We start from the raw sequence: 14,596 nt of genomic DNA on the forward strand, positions 1-14,596 counted from the left end.
TCCAATGTGCATCATGCATCACGAACACCTTCGTTCTTTATCCATGATCCTTATCTTTTCGTTCGATATATAGATACTTTGGGAAGGTTTCCGTTGAAATTCCATATATGAATAAACACATTTGTATTTATCCATTGTACGCAGATTCGTGTCCGAGGATACCGGCGATGTGTATGAAATTTAGAAGTGGCTAAACTATAGAAAAAAAAAATCGTGGAATTATGATGATTATTATTCAAATGAAAATATCTCAGGATAATGTATGTCCTTCATTGTCCCTGAGTTTCTCCGCAATATTTCACGCGTTAAATCTACAGCTTTGACAGCGCTACATTAATGATTGGGTAAAAGGAGCATCTAAGTAATCATGAGGTATATAATATATTATGATTATGAATTATTGAACATTGTATCAAATTTTATATTCACTTCTTGTGGTTGACAATAAACTGGTTTTATAAAAAAGGGAAAGAAACTTTCTATACATTTCTCCGATATTTCAAATTTCAACACGTATTACATGTACAATTAAATATATTAGCTATGTTTTATTTCGCTAAATTCATTTTGGATACCCCCAAGGATCTTTCTTTTGATCCATTAGAATAAGAGAAGACTCGCAGATTTTCTTAAATACATCGCGTAATCTTCCTTTTTGAAATACCTGAAATAAATCGAAGTAATTTATTATTTTTATTTTTAATCTATTGATCATATATAAACAGCGCATATCAGTATATACCTTATAAAGTTGATACTGTTCAGAGGCAAGAATATCTGCCAATTGGATGCATTCGGCGTGTTCGTTCATTTCAGACATCACAGAATGCAAAAGAAGCGTAATTTTTGGAATACAAAGTTCCCGTAACTTTTCCATTTGATACTCGCGAAACAGTTTTTCCGGTGTAGACGGTTCATCATTATTATTATTTGAATCAACCAACCAACCACCATCCGGAAATAGCAATACATTAAACAATAATTGTTTAACTGCCTGTAAGATTAATACTTTTGAAGAAATGTTTAACAATTTTTATTTCGTACTAACGTTATATTAAACTTTCTTCTACGAACTTTTGTATGATGTTGCATTGTAGATTTCCATCTTTCCATTTCTACGTTATATTGTGATTTTTTATGTTCATATGCAACTTTCTCGGTGAACGTCGCGTACATAGGTAGCTCTTCTAATGGTGTAGGTTTTCCATGATGATAATGAGAAAACCATTCGGAAAAGCCTTCTTGAGCATCAAGGTAGGTCTTATAACAAAGATATTCCCGAATTGTGGAAGCCGCTTTTTTCGATAGACTATTTGTCATTGTTAGATTTGTTAGAGTACCTTCTATCGTTGGATATTCAGTCATTATGGCTTCAATAGAATCCATTGGAATCTGCAAGATTTAACAAACAATTCGATTAAAAAACAATTGAAAAATAACGAATTATTTAGTTTCATACCTTATTGAAAGCTTTTCTGGCAGCGTCAATTTTTTCATTTGTCAAAAAATACCTTATAAGAGCATTGGTTTGCCACAACGCTTCTTCTCGTTGACTTTGATAAAATATTAACCAATCCAATGCATTAATCTTGTCCATGTCTGCGTCAGTCAAATTACCTTTCAAGTCAGTGGGATCTACATCAATGTTTTTAGAGCGTATACTTTCTACTACTAGTTTTGTAATTGCCTCTACATTTAGATTAGCTTCTTCTGCCGCGGCTAAGCATTTTTTTCGCTGCTCGTACTCTTTTATAGTTTCCAAATAACTAGCATAATTTGTTACTTGAAGTTCTTGGGGCAACATAGCTGTGTAAAAGGCGATCAAAATCGGATCATCCATTTCAATTAAAACCTGAACATATGCCAATATAACTTTATCTCCAATTCTATCCTTGGAATTTTTTCCAATTTGGCGAAAGAAACATATTAGATGCGTTAAAAACCTTAAAAAATGAGGATCGCAGGACTTCATATTTATCATGTCCTCTATTTCCTCCATCAATTTTGGTATTTGATCCAATATCAAATATTTCTGAATTAGATGATCTGGTTTGTTTGATTGTGCTCGAATATCAGGATTTTTCGATGCGTGAAGTTCTTTAAATACATCTTTCAACGAGATTTCATTTTTCCAGTAGTCGTCAGGCATGTCTGTGAAACTTTTTACCACTAGATTTCTCATTTCCCTCTCTACTTTAATATCTAACAGTGTTTTCATATAAGCCCATAGTGCATCTTGCCAAGAAGATGCCACCTGTAGCATTTGTTGAAGATTTCCACAAAGACTAGCATAAATGGTGCGATAAAATTGACCTGAATGCAAAAATCTCGATTGTAAATTTATGACACAAATAGCTTGATAAATTTATAGTACAAATAATAAAAAATCATTACCTACGCGTTTGTCCTGGGAAAGTTCCCAAGCGCATAATTTCCAAAGGCTTCTATTGGGATTTCCTTCAATAGGCAATTTGGAATCAGATGATCTTTTATAATCAGGATCATTTTGATAGTCGGTATCGCAATAGTTAGGATCATGATGAGGTATCCATCCTAACAAACAAGCAGCTCGCCAAGGTTGCCCACAGTGTTCAGCTAATGCTTGTGCTTTTTGTAAACGACCGCAACGAACCTGTTTAAATAAAATACATTTTTTTAAATACCTTTTTAGTTAATTGTTTTATTACAGATCTGTACCTCTATAAACATTCTTTTTTCCAATCTTGCATCATCTTCCCTATCTAAATCATGCAGAGGTTTTCCTTCTCTTATTGGGGCATCTGGATCTAGAGATGAGACCAATGGCCTAGATGAATGAAACGGGATTTGTTCTTTGTCCTTATATGTTAATAATTGTCTCACAGTATTTTCCCATGCAAGTGTCTTATCTGTGAAATGTTCAGTGGTTGGATATCTATCTGCTTGATCCAATGCATTCTTTTCCATCCAGTCAATTATTAACTGATATTCTCTGATGTAGCTTTCTGTTTTAAACATGTTATCTACTACAACCTTCTCTGATATGTATATATTTCTTTCTTGTGCATCATCTCTGGAATTCTCTACATCATCTTCCATTGGAGTTGGAAAATTCAGACTATTTATTCTATTTTGATACAAACAATAAACAAGCCTCCATGTGTTCCTTTCATTCTCTAAAGAAATTTCTTCTTCTGATATTTCGGTGGTTTCTACCTTTGACTGCATACCTAAATGATAAAAATGTGTATATAATTACACAAAAGATGTGATATAAAGTTAATATACATATCATAATTTTCTATATACCTCTCATTATATCTAATGTGTCTGTACAGTTTTGTATAAAGTCTGCAATAGTGTCAAACACCTGTGCCTCCGAGTAGTTCACCTGCATGGTATGTAAAAAATCATAAAAAAGTTTAGACATGTTTTTCCAAGGTTCTTTCGCTTTCAAAATCATGCCAGTGGCAGTACTGTCTTCCATCATTTCTCTCAAAGTAAATTCACTTTTTTCTGAAGCAGCCATTATATCTCGTACTTCATGAAGAGTGAGGGTCAATGAAGTATCAATATCCAAAAGATCATGGCCCTTAATCAATCTTGAATGAGGATATGACTTGTCCATTCTTGGACTATTAACGTCATTAAATTGGTGAGAATCATCAAAGTCTTTTCGTAAATAATTGGTATTTTGTAACGATAACCTCTTGGAGGGTGTGCTTTTCCCACTTAACCTCAAAAATGATCTTCGTTGAGCGTTTTCTTGATTAAACATTTGTATAGATCGCTCTAAATTCTCGGTAGTACTGTTCATGGTATTCATTTTCAAACCAAGGCAAAAGATCTAACAACAAACCTAACAATGTAGTTTAAACAAAATTAATTACTTCATTAGGAAACACTAATATTTACAACCATGAAGTACTTGACAACCGTGCCGGTTTTCGAATTTTACAGTAAGTGCTGACAACGAGATAGGGAATTATTTCAATCCAAGAAAATTCCCTAGATCAATAGTCCTAAAAGTTCATGATTTAGTAAAAAACGCACATTTTTTAATATATACGTCATAATATATTATTAATATGCAATATTCAACATGATTGAATTTTCTTTTCCGATATTTAATATATATTAAAAAATAAAAATAGTATAAAGATTTTGTAAAATGCAATCAAATAATAGCCTTATCAATATTCTATTTTAAAATGATCGGCTTTTTGTTAATTTTACCCTATACGAAATGTACAATTAAATTACTGTCATAGTGGATATAGATTTTCATGTATTGTTTCGTTAATATTTATTTATATATATACGTATATATATAATATTAAAAAAGTGTGTCGAAATTATTTCCAAGCATTAGTACGAACTGTTCCACCATACTTGTCACAAGGTTGTACAGTTACGGAGACTTCAAGAAATGGCGACTCGTCTGCTTAAAGTTAGCTCCGCACTGCGGGCTTATTCCAACAATACCAGCCTTGTAAAGGTACTAAAATTAAAATTTTATGACAATAGCATCTTTGTTAGATGATACCAGAACAATTCCTCAAATTCTACATTCAAGTCAATATAATTTTCTAAAGATGAAAAACTATTGAATCCATTTACTACTTACGTAATAAGAATGAACTTTTTGAATGTTTGCAGAAACAAAAGAAACATAATGAATTATTATTAACGAAAGACAAATAAGTTTCAGAAAATCGAGTACTATGATGGGAGTATTTATATTAAACTATCATAACCCTATAATGCGTATAATTCATCTTGTACAGTAACGTTATAAACACAGAAAACCTAAGTTTTGACAGATATGTTTGCAGGAATTGATAATAACGATCGTATTAATTACATTTTTGCAATTTATAATGTTACTAAACTTACAATTTGTGTCCTTTAATTATTATCATAGCTCACAAAATTAATTCAGTTAAGATTAGTCAATTTTAGTATATTCATCGAATAAAATGAACCGATATAAAATAAATGAAATTACTCTCTTATACTTCTTTTTCTTTTATAATTCTTTCCATTATATGTCTATATAAATATATTTATATCAGGTACCAAAGCAATGGCAATCCACATCAACATCATTGAAAGAAATATTGCTGAATCAACCACCAACACAAGTTACAGCTTTAGATTGTGGTATGAGAGTTGCCACTGAAGACAGTGGAGCACCAACAGCCACAGTTGGACTATGGATTGATGCTGGCAGTCGTTTTGAAACTGATGAAAACAATGGAGTTGCCCATTTTATGGAGCACATGGCTTTTAAGGTAAATAATGTTGTCTATGTTTAATTGAAACAGATTGTTCAAAATAATAGTTAAAGTAAGAATATAATTATAAATAGGGAACTGCTAAACGTTCGCAAACTGACTTAGAATTAGAAATTGAAAATATGGGTGCTCATTTAAATGCATACACAAGCAGGGAACAAACAGTATTTTATGCCAAATGTCTGGCAGAAGATGTTCCAAAAGCTGTTGAAATTTTAAGTGATATCATTCAAAATTCAAAGCTTGGTGAGAATGAAATTGAAAGGGAACGTGGTGTTATTTTAAGAGAAATGCAAGAAGTTGAAACAAATCTACAAGAAGTTGTTTTTGATCATTTACATGCCAGTGCATATCAGGGTACACCACTAGGAAGAACAATCCTTGGCCCCACTAATAATATTAAAAAAATTACAAGAAATGATCTTGTTCAATATGTTAAACAATATTATGGTCCACCTAGGTAATTATATCTATTCACAAATTTTTTTGTACATACTAAATATTATTATATCTTTACAGATTCATTTTAGCTGGTGCAGGTGGCGTAAATCACAATGCATTAGTAGAATTAGCTGAAAAACATTTTGGTCAAATGAAAGGGCCAGTCTATGATGAAATTCCTCCTGTATTATCACCATGCCGTTACACAGGATCAGAAATAAGAGTTCGCGATGATAGTATTCCTCTCGCACATGTTGCCATTGCTATTGAAGGTGCTGGTTGGGCTGATCCAGATAACATTCCTCTTATGGTTGCGAATACCCTTATGGGAGCATGGGATCGTAGCCAAGGAGGAGGTGTAAACAATATAAGTTATTTAGCTGAAGCTTCTGCACATGATGAACTATGCCACAGTTATCAAAGTTTCAATACTTGTTATCAAGTATTTATTATTAACTTATGTTACTACATTATATTAATATTGTATATTAATCATATGTTAATATGAAATATCTTCTCTATAGGACACAGGTCTTTGGGGTGTATACTTTGTATCTGATCCAATGGAAATTGAATGGTTTATACACAATTTGCAACGTGAATGGATGCGATTGTGCACGTCAGTGACTGAAAAAGAAGTAGAGCGCGCGAAGAACATTCTTAAAACAAATATGCTCCTTCAATTAGATGGAACAACTGCCATTTGTGAAGATATTGGCCGACAAATGCTTTGTTATAACCGACGCATACCACTTCACGAATTTGAAGCTAGGATAAATGTAAGTAATATTTAAATATTTTTTATGATTGAAATACAGTTTTTATATAAACAAAATTATTTGCAGAGTATAACTGCCTCGAATATTCATGATATTGGTATGAAATATATTTATGATCAGTGTCCAGTAATTGCAGCAGTTGGACCAGTTGAAAACTTACAAGATTATAATATTATTCGTGCTGGCATGTACAGATTAGGATTGTAAACATACTTCCATCAATAAATTTAGAACAAACAACAAGTGACACAGAATTTAGCAAAAAAATTAGATTAAAATGAGACTATAAAAATTTAAACTATTTATAATTATAAAATAAAATTACAACAATGTTACATAGTTATTATTGAAGTTACACAAAAAAATTTTGTATTTCAATGTGATATTTTTTGTAGTCTTATTTTAATCATCAACAAATAGTACATTTTCGATCATGTATTATCTGACTTCAATAAATTTATCCTCGAAAAATTTATTTTCTGATTTATAATTTGCATTAACATTGTATTTAACAAATAAATTATTCCATTAATTATCAAGTTATTTATTTATAAATAATAAACAAGTTTTTATAATGGAAATTGATTTGTGTTTTATTATTTTTTAGATTTGTACTTTTTTTTACATAATGTACGATGTCTATGTTTCTTATTAGTACAATATTATTAGAAAATGTTTGTAATTCTTAATACAATATAGAAGAATATTACACAAATATCTTAATAGCGCAAAATTATATGTACAATTATATATTTTTATGAAATAATTCTATAAATAATGTTTATAAAACTCGAAGTGTAAAATTATTTGAATACGAACACTACATTTAAAAATATATAAACTAATTTGCTATCTGTACATTTAAAAATATATAAACTAATTTTAACATTTAAAACATATAAGTATAAAAACATTATTGCTATGACTATTTATTCATAAAATGTGAATTTTCAAAATCTAATGTAATTCGTTATACATTAATATGGCTAATTAGGAAGAGATATATTTAAGTATTTTCGGGAGGGGTCTTGCACACGGAGACGGTGTAGATCGGCTTCAGAACAGAAGAAAATTGAGGGAGTTTATATGCCATCATGTGATTAGGAAGGTAGGTCTAGATACCCCGTTGGGCCGGTCAGTCGCATAAAGTAATATTCGCAATTACTTTATGAGCCTAACGATACTGCGCAAGGATGTGTCCCTCATCTTATTTTTATGAGTTTATTGGCTCTGGGCCGCCCAGCCCAGCGAACATTCCCTACATATTTTTAATACTTTATTAAAAGTATTATACGCATTAAAACATTTAATGAAACTTTTTGATTTTTAAAATCTTTTTGTAATAAAAATATCCTGCGATATAATATAATATAATATAATATTGATAATAAGAATTTTGTAATATTTCGTACAAGAGAATGAAATTTAAAGATTATTAGCTGTTTTACTTACATTAAAACAAGTCTGTTTCATTCTAATTTGGTTATGACTTTATGTATTAAGCTCATGACTATCTAGCATTACTTGGTGCTGTTGTTTGCGTTGGTGACGCAGTATCTTTGCAAACTTTGGAAGTCATTTCAGCCAGTGGTTCCAATTCTTTTGTATTTATTAATTCAAATTCTGTTACAAAATAGTAAAAATGTTTGTAACATGTATTTACATGTGCTTCCTGAAATACAAACATTTTTAATTATATTTTAATTTTAATAATTAATAAATATTAACAATATTTTATTGAGCAAGGATATGAAACTTACTGCTCCAATTGCTACAATACGATCAAAATGATGTATATAAACATGGACAAAAACTCTGAACAAACGTGTCAAAATTTTTCTACACAGTGGTACAAAAGTTTTTGGAAATGGTACATCTGCAAAAAGGAATTGTTGTACAAATAAGTTATCAAATAAGTGAATTGATATTTAAATCTTTAAAACTTTATACCTGTTGATACAGGAAAAATGGTTTCATTATTAATTTGTGCTTCAATCCAATCCATAAGAAGACTAACATACTGTGGTGCTGGCAGTGCAGTAGGTTTTTTATATTTTTCTCCATCTGCCCATAAGTATTCGAAGCGAGCTCCACCACTCATTGTTGGACAAGATGCAGAATCACAATATTCAGAAACAGTACCATATATCAAATTTATTCTATTAAAAAAGTCCACCACTGAAATTTATTAATATTATTACTTATAAAAATCATATCCTTTTAAGCTTCTGATAGATCAATAAAAAATTTGAAATACCATGAACTGCAATCCAATCATTTAGATCTTCTCCAGGGGGTAATTTTACGACAGATCTTAAATTAATTCCTGAATTCAAAGAAGCTTGTGCTTGTTTATGCAAAGAATATCGTAAGGTTCCATGAGCAAATTTTTTTTTCGGCCTGAATGTCTGAAACGTCAAATAATTTAAAATATATTATTAAACAATTTTTTTTAAAATATTTATATAGTAAATTAACGCGATATGGATTAAAATGTAATTGAAGAAAAAGCAAATAACTTTACGTATTTTAAATAGATTTAATACAAAATACTGATCGGTAATATTAGGTTAGAATTTATATTACATTTTAAAAGAATATAATATAAATAGAAATTTACATTCACCTTCCCTTTTTGAAAAAATTCCATAAAACCACTTAATGCAGTCATTATGATTAAATACACAAAAAACTTGCACCTCTTTTACAAATAGCGAGGTAGCCGGTAGTACAAAGTATTCACTTTGTCCTCTTACATATATCACAATACTTTGTATCATACACAAATATTTACTACACCTTTCTTATTTTTTATTTATAAATTTTTGAATGATGTAAAATCGAAGTATTTATCATACATATAATATATATGTTTTTATAAAAAAATTTTTAATTGTATTAAAGTCAAATATAAGTAATTTATCAGTATAAATGTTAATAAGTTCAAACTCCATTTATATTTAGATATATATTTCTAGAGTGTTATTTTTACATAAACTTCATATTATTATAGTAATCTTAAAACGTCTTCAATATTTCTAATCAAGATTTTAGAAAAATGATAATAATTTAAATAAAATAATAATTATAAAGATAGGAATTATTTCTAAAATTTAGAACAATCTACAAAGCAGCAAATTTAAATTGCAAATTACAGATGTAAACCATCAATATTTTAGAGGAAATAAAAATTAATATTTTTTACATTAGTATACATAAATGGTTTTTTAAATTTTATTTTTTTATATCTGATATAAAATATTAAATAAAGATGTAAGAAAAAATGAATATAAAATATAATAATAGGAAATACATTAATCTAATTATACCAAAAGAGATTGCTATAATTATTGTACAGAAATACTTTTATTATATAAACTGACAGTTTTGATGCATAAAATTAAAAAAATTATTCCGGGCATCATTACCATTTATGTTGTACCTGAAATAAAATAATTTTATATAACAATATATACATATATATGTATGTGTGTATTAATTTTTGTGCAAATATACATATATTATCACGTAAACATATTTAAATGCCTATAGTTTTATTATTCTTATTTAGTAATTATTGTAAAAATTGTATCTTAATACTGTTTCACAAGTTTATTTCCAATAAAGATAATATTTTATTTACTTTCAATCGTGATTAACATTTAATAAGTATTTAATTTTAAAATATACAATTTTCCATATAATGAACAGTACTTATTATTAAAATATTTTACACTTTATTACATAATCTTATGTAATCAGTACATACACGTAATCGCTAGTTTTCTCTGTTGTGTACTTAGTAATTAATTATTCTATTTATACATATACATGTTTTAATACCGATTAAAGAGGCGTATTTCTATTGTACAACGAAACAGAACCTATAATCTATATAATTCTGTAATAATAATCAATATTTGAACAGATGGAATGATTCCTTTATGGTATTACAATATTATTAGGAATTAGATTTCATTGAAATAAAAACTGTATATTTCTGTTATATTTCACTAATCATTGATATTAGTAACATTAATATTGTCACATACAATTTTAAAAAGCATACTTTACATTAATTAAAAATTTATGTGAAAAATATTGTTTTCTGTGTCCAACACATAGAGCAAATAATATATTGATGCCACTAAATGCATCACAGTCTTCAGAATTCAAAATCTGCTTTAGTTTCATAAATATAAAAATTATATGTTTATCCTTAATCAAATATTATACATGAGACATAATAATATTTACCATAAAGTGCGTACTACACATATGAAACTATTACAATTGTTTCTTTTGCAAACTTTTTCTACTATGTAAATTTTTTTGTAAAAAAAGAAATCCATAATAATATCAAATCTGGAGGTAGAAATATACTCTAGAGAATAATAGCCTTCTAAATTAGTACCCAGTAAAAAGATTGTATTCATAATTACATACATTAGTCATACTCAATTGTGCGATAATTATAGCTGCTTAGAGCCTTCCGCATTTTTTGTAGGCGGTGGAACACCAGGAGTCAATGGAGGATTTCTGACTGGGTCATTGGAATTACTCTTAAGAACTGCAGTTGACTTTTCTTTTTCTTCTTCAGATGAATGTGTAGCAAAATTTTTATTCGATTCTTCGATAGCTTCTTCTAATTCTTCTTTACCGAAACTCTTTTCAGTCGTTACCGGTGTAGCAGGAACTGGTGATTTAGGTGAAACATATTTTGTCTCAGTACAATTTCCATCTTTAAGTTCACTTGCTTCTTTTTCTGTCAATTTCTCGCTCTGTTCTTTTTCTTCTAAGATTTCTTCTTTATTAAGCAATTCAAGCAATTCATCTACTTGCTTATTACTTAACTTAATATCTTCTTTGCCAATTAACTCTAATACCTTAAAATCATACACAATTAATAAATTTGGTTATTGCATTATTTAATCTATATTATATACATACCTTTAAAACATCTTCAATTTTTATAGCTCCATCTCTATCGTCATCAATTTTTGCTAAAATTTCGCTTATGCGTTGTAATCGATGTTCATCAGGTACATTTTGAATTTTTTTAATTACTGAAATTAATTCATCTATCTTAACTAATTCCTCGGCAGTTTTTGAAATTGTTGCCTCTTTATCTACAATAGTCTTCCTTTGTAATTCTTTCATTTGTTTTTCAGATTCAAGTTGTGTCAAAACCGCGTCCATCTTCTTAATCATCTTATTTACTTTATTATACAAACGCGTTGCACCTTTGGATACTTTAATATTGTCTATATCTTCTTGACCTTTAGCAGCTGCTTTTATTTCATCAAGTTCTTTAAGATCTTCTTGATACTCGGCCATTTCTTCCTTTAATTCTTTCAACTCTTCTTTTTCAACAGACATTTCCTTACCCTTTGGAAAATTAAATATATATATATTCTTAAAGACAACAAAACCTTCTAATTTATTACTACAATGGAAAGTAATTTTTTTACTCTAATCCTAATATCTATATCTAATCTGCAACTACAATGAAAAATAATTTTCCTATTACTCTAATCCTAATACCTATATTTAATCTGCTACTACAATGAAAAATAATTTTCCTACTACTCTAATTCTTTTATCTAGTAATCTGCTACTACAATGACAAATAATTTTTACATACCTTTCCTAGAGAATCTAAAGCTTGTTCTAACACTTTTACATCTGAATTCGTAATTTCATCTGTCTTATGAGTTTGGAAAGAAACGGTTTGCGGTTCTTTCTCTTGTCGTTCTTCTTCGATTTTACGTTCTTCCATCTTAATAATTTCAATATTCGTTTTGTGATCCATTTTACCCTCTTTTTCTCCTATTGCACCTTGAGTTCGTGCAACAACAGCATCAGGAAGGGCAGAAATAGTAGCCTTTAATTTGTCTGACATAGGTATCGTTTCAGGGACCATAAGCGCTCGTGAAAGGAGTAACAATGAAGGTGGTACTTTTTTATTTAAACTTAAATCCAACCATTGAGACAATTGTTCCTTTAATTTGCTATCTGGTAATCCATACGCTCGCATTCCGCGGGCTCTACAAGCTTGTTGTAATTCACTTCTAGTAAGTGAATCTATGCCTTCTTTTTCAATTAGCTATAAAGATAATTAATTGTTATTATATCTGCATTATTACTACTCTTAAAAAAATAAATTATATGTATATACATAATAATTACTTTATCGTCTGCAGTGAGACTTCTAAGTCTCATTCTAAGTAAAAATTTTAAAAAGTTCGAGGTTCCAAGAGTTTGTACATCTAGTACTCTACACAATGCCACTATCTGCGGTCGAGTGAGAGAATCTAATGTAATCTCATCTTCGAAAAGTTTACTAAATTGCATGATTTCTTCATTAGTGGCTACAGCACCAGACGATCGTACTTTATAAAAAAATTCGGCAAATTCTTTAGCTTTTTTCGATTTATAGTCAGATGACTGCACTGCCATATCATCCAATGTTTTTTGCAAAAACTTTGCCATTTCAATTTTTATCTGAAATTCGAAAATTATATCATTGAAAGAATTGTTACAAAAAATTATGGAAAAAATACCTTTAGTGCTTGTTTTAATTTATCCTCCTTCTCCGTTGCTGTTTGGAAAGTAGATGGTAATAATCCAGGAAAAATTTTAATAACAATTGGAAGCAAGAATTCCATGAAGGGTACGATAATAAAAACAGAGAAAGGAATAAGTCTGAATACATCTCCTGTTGTTTTTATAAGCTAAAGATAATTATGTTAAAAAGATTATTAAAACAATTAAATGAAAATAATTTAGAATTATCAATTATAATTAGGCATTTATAACTTACAAGTCTATGTTCTCTTCTACTGAGTTCTTTACCCTTCAAAATTCTCCATATCAACTTTGATGAAATTTTCATATCAAGACCCAACAACCTAAATCCATGATAATAATGTATGATTTCTCCTTTTACTTTTTGCCATATAGACAGCTTTTCTGATTTCTCTACAGCTTTTGATGCACTCTGAACAACAGAGTCTTGGGCTTTAGTTTTGAGTTCTTTTTGTTCTTTGATGTTCTTTATAGTATCTTCTACTTTAGAAGATGATTCTTGACCATGCCATGTTGGAGTAATAAAAAATGTACGGTATTGTACATATGGTAAATTACTATTATTGCAGTTCTCTGTTATCGTTGATTGCAATAACAATCTATTACTTCTGGAATCTCTTCTACCCACATAAATAAAAGCTAAGTTACCATTTATTGAATTGGTGTTAGACCATAATTTAAAGCAGCAATATTCTGTAATAAATATAATTTTTAAAGCACTTAGAATTATATTTTTAAATGTATATAATTCGAAATATTTTAATGATAATAAATGTATTGTAATAATATTAAAATATTTATTTCACAACATAACCTACAATCTAAACAATTATGTAAATCATAAAAAAAATGACAATGCAAAGTGGAAAATTTATGTTAATCTATCACCAGTATTAATAGCTGTAATTGCAAGTTCGCCTGTTATATAAATATATCGTGTACAATCTATAATATATGTATTAGAAAATGTTACAATTATTATTCTAATTTATTATTAAACAAAATTGATTGTACATACGGCGAATTGCTGTCCTGCGACCAGATACTATTCTTTTTGTATGAATTAGAGAATTCATTTTGTACTATAATATTTTTTTGGTAATTCTTCTAATCTTTTGATGTCGGTTTTATCCGCAATGTGATAAAATACCTAACCTTCACATATTTTCCAACTTGAACATAGTGATGAGAGAATAATGATTAGCTAGATGCGAAACTCTTCACTGTTACCAGTGTATTAATTAATACCGATCTAGAATTATTGGTTTCAATCTATTCGTCTCTTAGAAATATATTTGCAAAGAAATATCCATTGTAATTTCTTAAGAAAAGCAATTTTTGTTTATTATTTACAATGCGTTTTTAAACATTTAAGAACATATGGGTAGTATTTTCAATGCAAATTAAACAGCATAAATCTTCCTTTATAAAAAATTTGCTATTAAATAATTTAGTAAATAAATAAAATACGATTAACTTTGTGTCATTCTGTATTTAGTTAGTATAACAATA

At 28.9% G+C, this 14,596-nt stretch overlaps 4 protein-coding genes across 9 annotated transcripts; 1 reads left to right on the top strand and 3 right to left on the bottom strand.

Annotated features, from left to right (window-relative positions):
* Window positions 1-365: 365 nt before the first annotated feature.
* Window positions 366-4,033, bottom strand: LOC122537418 (nuclear pore complex protein Nup107). 2 transcript variants are annotated; one of them, XM_043670553.1, is made up of 8 exons: window positions 3,898-4,033; window positions 3,289-3,826; window positions 2,698-3,209; window positions 2,395-2,632; window positions 1,460-2,313; window positions 1,075-1,392; window positions 743-994; window positions 366-664 (listed from the first exon to the last, which is right to left on the bottom strand). In XM_043670553.1, exons 1-8 carry the CDS (start codon window positions 3,898-3,900, stop codon window positions 563-565), a joined length of 2,817 nt encoding a protein of 938 aa, XP_043526488.1. In that variant the 5' UTR covers window positions 3,901-4,033; the 3' UTR covers window positions 366-562. The 2 variants fall into 2 exon arrangements, with proteins under 2 accessions (XP_043526488.1, XP_043526487.1); XM_043670552.1 differs by having other exon boundaries at window positions 3,895-4,033.
* Window positions 4,034-4,327: 294 nt separating this feature from the next.
* Window positions 4,328-6,971, top strand: LOC122537424 (mitochondrial-processing peptidase subunit beta). Its single transcript, XM_043670569.1, has 6 exons — window positions 4,328-4,477; window positions 5,055-5,273; window positions 5,351-5,736; window positions 5,796-6,159; window positions 6,242-6,496; window positions 6,563-6,971. The coding sequence occupies exons 1-6, from the start codon at window positions 4,409-4,411 to the stop codon at window positions 6,701-6,703; spliced, it is 1,434 nt and encodes a 477-aa protein (XP_043526504.1). The 5' UTR covers window positions 4,328-4,408; the 3' UTR covers window positions 6,704-6,971.
* A 453-nt stretch (window positions 6,972-7,424) lies between these two features.
* LOC122537453 (MOB kinase activator-like 3) lies at window positions 7,425-9,348 on the bottom strand. Of its 4 annotated transcripts, none has more exons than XR_006308626.1 (6): window positions 9,117-9,348; window positions 8,754-8,904; window positions 8,447-8,674; window positions 8,257-8,372; window positions 7,949-8,168; window positions 7,425-7,754 (listed from the first exon to the last, which is right to left on the bottom strand). XR_006308626.1 is itself a non-coding variant. In XM_043670614.1 (5 exons), the coding sequence occupies exons 1-5, from the start codon at window positions 9,165-9,167 to the stop codon at window positions 8,007-8,009; spliced, it is 708 nt and encodes a 235-aa protein (XP_043526549.1). In that variant the 5' UTR covers window positions 9,168-9,347; the 3' UTR covers window positions 7,859-8,006. The 4 variants fall into 4 exon arrangements, 2 of the variants coding, with proteins under 2 accessions (XP_043526549.1, XP_043526550.1); XR_006308627.1 differs by lacking the exon at window positions 7,425-7,754 and adding an exon at window positions 7,834-7,849; XM_043670614.1 differs by lacking the exon at window positions 7,425-7,754 and having other exon boundaries at window positions 7,859-8,168; window positions 9,117-9,347.
* A 495-nt stretch (window positions 9,349-9,843) lies between these two features.
* On the bottom strand, window positions 9,844-14,346 carry LOC122537443 (mitochondrial proton/calcium exchanger protein). 2 transcript variants are annotated; one of them, XM_043670599.1, is made up of 8 exons: window positions 14,103-14,346; window positions 13,320-13,777; window positions 13,060-13,230; window positions 12,686-13,000; window positions 12,141-12,602; window positions 11,447-11,884; window positions 10,943-11,382; window positions 9,844-9,938 (listed from the first exon to the last, which is right to left on the bottom strand). In XM_043670599.1, the coding sequence occupies exons 1-7, from the start codon at window positions 14,158-14,160 to the stop codon at window positions 10,969-10,971; spliced, it is 2,316 nt and encodes a 771-aa protein (XP_043526534.1). In that variant the 5' UTR covers window positions 14,161-14,346; the 3' UTR covers window positions 9,844-9,938; window positions 10,943-10,968. The 2 variants fall into 2 exon arrangements, with proteins under 2 accessions (XP_043526534.1, XP_043526533.1); XM_043670598.1 differs by lacking the exon at window positions 9,844-9,938 and having other exon boundaries at window positions 10,094-11,382; window positions 14,103-14,344.
* Between the last annotated feature and the right edge of the window lie 250 nt (window positions 14,347-14,596).

Source organism: Frieseomelitta varia, unplaced genomic scaffold (assembly GCF_011392965.1).
Source record: "Frieseomelitta varia isolate USP_RPSP 00005682 unplaced genomic scaffold, Fvar_1.2 scaffold_909, whole genome shotgun sequence".
Lineage (NCBI taxonomy): Eukaryota > Metazoa > Arthropoda > Insecta > Hymenoptera > Apidae > Frieseomelitta > Frieseomelitta varia.